At 47.1% G+C, this 4,901-nt stretch overlaps 2 protein-coding genes across 4 annotated transcripts in view; one reads left to right on the top strand and one right to left on the bottom strand.

Annotated features, from left to right (window-relative positions):
• LOC116686875 (uncharacterized) overlaps positions 1 to 4,901 on the bottom strand; it is a 19,926-nt gene that overhangs the window by 4,560 nt on the left and 10,465 nt on the right. The window lies entirely within an intron of this gene.
• Positions 1 to 4,901, top strand: part of dennd1a (DENN/MADD domain containing 1A) — a 26,197-nt gene that overhangs the window by 18,120 nt on the left and 3,176 nt on the right. For 2 of the 3 annotated variants that reach the window (XM_032511920.1, XM_032511919.1), the window contains 7 exons: positions 70 to 157; positions 1,370 to 1,410; positions 1,893 to 1,964; positions 2,053 to 2,109; positions 2,239 to 2,376; positions 2,780 to 2,844; positions 4,202 to 4,339. In XM_032511920.1, coding sequence (XP_032367811.1) covers positions 70 to 157; positions 1,370 to 1,410; positions 1,893 to 1,964; positions 2,053 to 2,109; positions 2,239 to 2,376; positions 2,780 to 2,844; positions 4,202 to 4,339 — 599 coding nt within the window. The remainder of the gene's footprint in view (positions 1 to 69; positions 158 to 1,369; positions 1,411 to 1,892; positions 1,965 to 2,052; positions 2,110 to 2,238; positions 2,377 to 2,779; positions 2,845 to 4,201; positions 4,340 to 4,901) is intronic. The other variant, XM_032511921.1, reaches the window with a different exon arrangement.

Below are 4,901 nucleotides of genomic sequence, written 5' to 3'. Positions count from 1 at the left end.
CACACACACACACACACACACACACACACACAAACACCTCCTCTTACACTACGTTGTATCTTGCTGCAGTTCATTGACGGGCGCTTAGACCTGTTGAACTCCGGAGAGGGTTTCAGTGACGTCTTTGAGGAGGAGATCAACATGGGCGAGTATGCAGGTGAGTGGCAGGGTGCACGTGTACTCTAAAGAGGGGGGGAATACTGACGGAGTAATTCTACCACGGGGGGGGCAGTGGAAAGACTGACCGAGTAATTCTACAGTAGGCGGCGCTCTGCCAACGCACAACAGGCTTTTTCTTCAGGTTGACCTACTGTATATCAACGTTCCACCAACGGGCCCCTACACCAGCTGACTCTAGATCTGGTCCAGGTCTCTACCAGCTAACTCTAGATCTGGACCCTGTGCTCTACCAGCTGACTCTAGATCTGGACCCAGTGCTCAACCAGCTGACTCTAGAGCTGGACCCAGTGCTCTACCAGCTGACTCTAGATCTGGACTCTGTGCTCTACTAGCTGACTCTAGATCTGGACCCAGGGCTCTACCAGCTGACTCTAGATCTGGACCCAGTGCTCTACCAGCTGACTCTAGATCTGGACCCAGTGCTCTACCAGCTGACTCTAGATCTGGACCCAGTGCTCAACCAGCTGACTCTAGAGCTGGACCCAGTGCTCTACCAGCTGACTCTAGATCTTGGGGACTCTGTGCTCTACCAGCTGACTCTAGATCTGGACCCAGGCTCTACCAGCTGACTCTAGGTCTGGATCCAGTGCAGATGAACTGCTGGCTCTTTCTGCCGATGGGCCGCCGCTGATCTGGGCAACGCTGTTTTGTTGTATCATAGCAACGATTTGTATTATTTCCGGTACAAAAACCACTCCAGCGGAGTGGGGAGGGGCATTTGGAGCATGCGCAGGCGCTTAATCTGATCATACTTGGTTTCCATGCAGGAATCCATGCAATGCAGTTATTCATATTTGAGCCATGCAGTGATTCATATCTTAGCCATGCAGTGATTCATATCTCAGCCCAGGCAGTGATTGATATCTGAGCCCAGGCAGTGATTCATATCTGAGCCCAGGCAGTGATTCATATCTGAGCCCAGGCAGTGATTCATATCTGAGCCCAGGCAGTGATTCATATCTGAGCCCAGGCAGTGATTCATATCTGAGCCCAGGCAGTGATTCATATCTGAGCCCAGGCAGTGATTCATATCTGAGCTCTGGTGACTCACCCAGCTGCAGATGTCCAGTTGTGATGCATACAGGAAGTTAAACGCTGATTGACATTTCTCAGAGGCTTGATTTCAGATTGTTACTTGTCCCACTTCTTGTTATTGACCTGTTACTCGACCTGTCCCCCCCCCACTCAGGCAGTGACAGGACATACCACCAGTGGCTGTTCACTGTGAAGGTGAGTCCACAGAAACAGCAGCCCCAACATCTGGACATGGGATGCTTTCTCTGTCTGTCTGTCTGTCTGTCAATGAACGTATACCTCTGCTTCCCCAATTGTGTGGTAGACTCTAAATGCCCCCTTGTCCTTTACCACAACCACCACATCCACTGTCCCCCTGAGCTAAGACTTGGGTCCAGTCAGCTCCTGACTTACTAGATTTGAAGGAATTGAGCCGTAAGACCAACAGGAGAGCACATAGCCTGGAACACCTGGACACTTCACCCACGCAGTAGCTTATTACACTTCTTTTTAGAGGAATGTTAGAAATCCAACATCTCTTAGCTTCACTTTTGCCTCTAAGAATCATAAAACACATATTTAGTTCATTCCAATCAAACTTTGGCTTTCTTCTGTAATGAACAAAGTAGTGTCCGTCCCCAGAGCTTCTACTCCTGTCCTCTGTCTCCCTCTGATAACGTGTCCATGTTCTCTGACAGAAAGGAGGCGGGGCTATCTTCAACACGGTGAAGACCAAGGCCAACCCAGCCATGAAGACCGTGTACAAGTTTGTAAGCACGTCTCTGTCTGTCCCGCTGTAGATCAGAGCATGACGCGTCAGCTGGACGTGACCATGACAACCATGTGTTTGTTTGACAGGCCAAGGACCACGCCAAGATGCGCATCAAGGAAGTCAAGAGCCGGCTAAAGCAGAAGGTACGTAGCTCCAGGACTGTTGTTGTTGCTATGGTAACTATGTTCCCCTGAAGTGTAAATGGGACAGTTTGAATCTAAAGCTCCAGTAGCACTAATACTGCCTACCCCCCCCCCCTCCCCCGCGTGCAGGAGCAGGCAGAAAACGGCTTCTCCACAGTGAGCTCAGCGGTTGCCTACGACGACAACACAGCCAGCAGTGCGCTCAGGAGGGAGGGGCCTCTGCAAGCCCTGGACGACCACCGGCCAATCACTGTGCACTTCGGACAGGTGGGGAGACGGGGGGGGGTATAAAGTTGCCTTGCAGTCAGAGAGTTGGCTCTCACAGTAGTGTTTACACTGGAGCATTCAGAGTCAGCTGACTAAGCTTAAACACATGCAGTTCTAATAATAACATTTTTACTGAGAAGTTTCTATCATTTATTAATTATGTAATATCAACAGGATGTGTAAGTCACATTGAAGTCACACTTTGATTTGTCAGGAACAGAACAGAATAGAATTCTGTGCCCTGCTCCCTCTATCTGAAGACTGCGAGGGTTAACAGTTTGGTTATTGCCATAAAAAGCCTCCCTACATGGTTCCAGTATGCGTTCTCCTGTGGCGCTGCCTGATGAGCAGGTAGCTATGCTAATTGATTGTTCCTGTGTTGACATCCTGTTTCCTGCGCCAGGCTCGGCCCCCTACGCTGCTGAAGAGACCGAGCAGCAACGTGAGTCTGGAGAGCAGCGCGGACCAGTAAGCCCCTTCAGCCCGCCGGCCACACACTCGCTGTCCAGAGGCCCATTGGGCCATGCACCAACTGTCAGGCACATTCTCTGATGTAATGATGGTGTTAACCAGAGAGCTAGGAGGACCGGGTGTAATCTGCAGTTATGCTTCACTCCAGAGAAAGTCTGCTTTTATCATATAGAACACAGACAATACAACCTATGAAGATATGATGGACAGTGTGTATTATACATTCTTAGTAGACACACACAACATAGAAAAGGTTTTAACCCATACCAACAAGAAAAAACCCTCTGTCAGTAGATAATAACTTTCCATGAGAGAAACAGCCAATAAGCTGGAGGTTTAGCTGCAGAACGCTCTGCAGTCATGTGACCAATGACAGATTACCATACAATTCTAATTCATAAATGTTGTTTTCTCTCATTCTAAGTGTATAATAATTTCTTCCATCCATTTAGTAAGAAGAGTGTCTGCATACAGACAGTTCAAACACATTCTAATATTTTATAACTCAGGTCTTTTTATTAAAGATTATCAGAGTATACAAGATATAGACTAAATCCAACCAATCAAAGATATCCTGAACATCTACACAACCACCAGAACAACACTGCTAGATGAAACTTCATATGTTTAGGAGATTGAGATGAAGAATTAAAAAAATTATGAGAAATCAATAAGTACACAGCAGTATCCAATGTAATTGGGGTTCCAAGAAAGGTTGTCAAATGGCATAAAACCTCAAAAGAGACCCTGCAGAGAGGATATTATATCTGCTCTGGTTTAAGATATTGCATAACTTCAGACTTTCTAATATTCTTGTATGTAAAGTAGGCGCCACTCTTCAATACAGGTGGAAGGTAATGGAGGGTGAAGATTTCCCCCTCTCATTCCCCCTGCTCTGGCGTACCCCCCTCTCATTCCCCCCGCTCCGACTCTCTTTCCCCCCAGCTCTGGCGTCCCCCCCCTCTCATTCCCCATGCTCCCCCTCTCATTCCCCCCTGTTGTTTCCCCCTCTCATTCCCCCCTGCTCTGGCATTTCCCCCTCATTATCTCTGATTAAAAACCAAAGGTAGCAGAGAAGATGGAACCTAAACCAGTTCCCAAATACAGTCCAAAAGACACAAAGATGTTTCTATCAGCAAACCCATGGAGTTCAGTGGTTGCTTTGTCTGTGTGTTCTAATTTCCTTTTTGTTGGAATGAATGAACAGTAACAAACTAAAACTGAGATCTCTGAAGATTACTAATCCTCGACCGTCCTTTTCTTCATTTACCTCTTCCTTCCTTTGTAAAAGACTGGATTAACATATATGTAATGAGCTCAGCCTGTCCTGTTGTCTTCCTTCTCCTCACCGCAGCTCTATGCGTCCTACTCGCCACTACACCGTCTTTCTGTCGGAGGATTCGTCCGGAGACGAGCTCCAGTACGACGAGGACTCCATCTCTGGCTTTCCTGACAGCTTTCTCTTCTCCGTCCCGTTTGAGTGGTCGCCTCTGTACGCATCTCTCTGATTGGCTTTGCACTATTGAACTCCTCTCTTCTCTTTCTGATGAAATGTGTGTGCATGTGTTTTAGAGCTTTACATTATGCTCATTGTATAGGAGAATTATGATTGACATGAGGCACTGGTGGATCAGTACAGGGTCCCCCCCCCCCAGTGTACTCCAAGGCTGGTGGCCCACCGGGCCTAAGTGTGCCGCCACCAGGCGTAAGCCAGCGGGGTTTATTTTGTAATGTATTTTGAAGACTGTTACAGTGGGGCAGCTCGGCTGGAAACAGAGTCATATTTTCTAATCTCTTTTTGTAAAGCTTTATGAAATCTGTCTTAATTCGCAATTTCCACGATTCCATCTATGATTCTGTCATCACAGAAATTATTGGGCTCTACATTAACGCTGCCATCAGCAGATCAGGCATATTATCTAGTAGAACTAGATAATAGTAATGTCCTTTTCTAATATGCCAGGAATAGAAGTGTCTCAGCAGAGTGAAACAACACTTCTTTTAATCAACTAATCCCATAAAAAGACAAAAACTAACATTACAATACCCCCCCC

This window comes from Etheostoma spectabile, unplaced genomic scaffold (assembly GCF_008692095.1).
Source record: "Etheostoma spectabile isolate EspeVRDwgs_2016 unplaced genomic scaffold, UIUC_Espe_1.0 scaffold546, whole genome shotgun sequence".
Classification (NCBI taxonomy): Eukaryota; Metazoa; Chordata; class Actinopteri; order Perciformes; family Percidae; genus Etheostoma; species Etheostoma spectabile.
The sequence above is the reverse complement of the archived record's forward strand: the minus strand, read 5'-3'. Positions and strand labels throughout refer to the sequence as shown.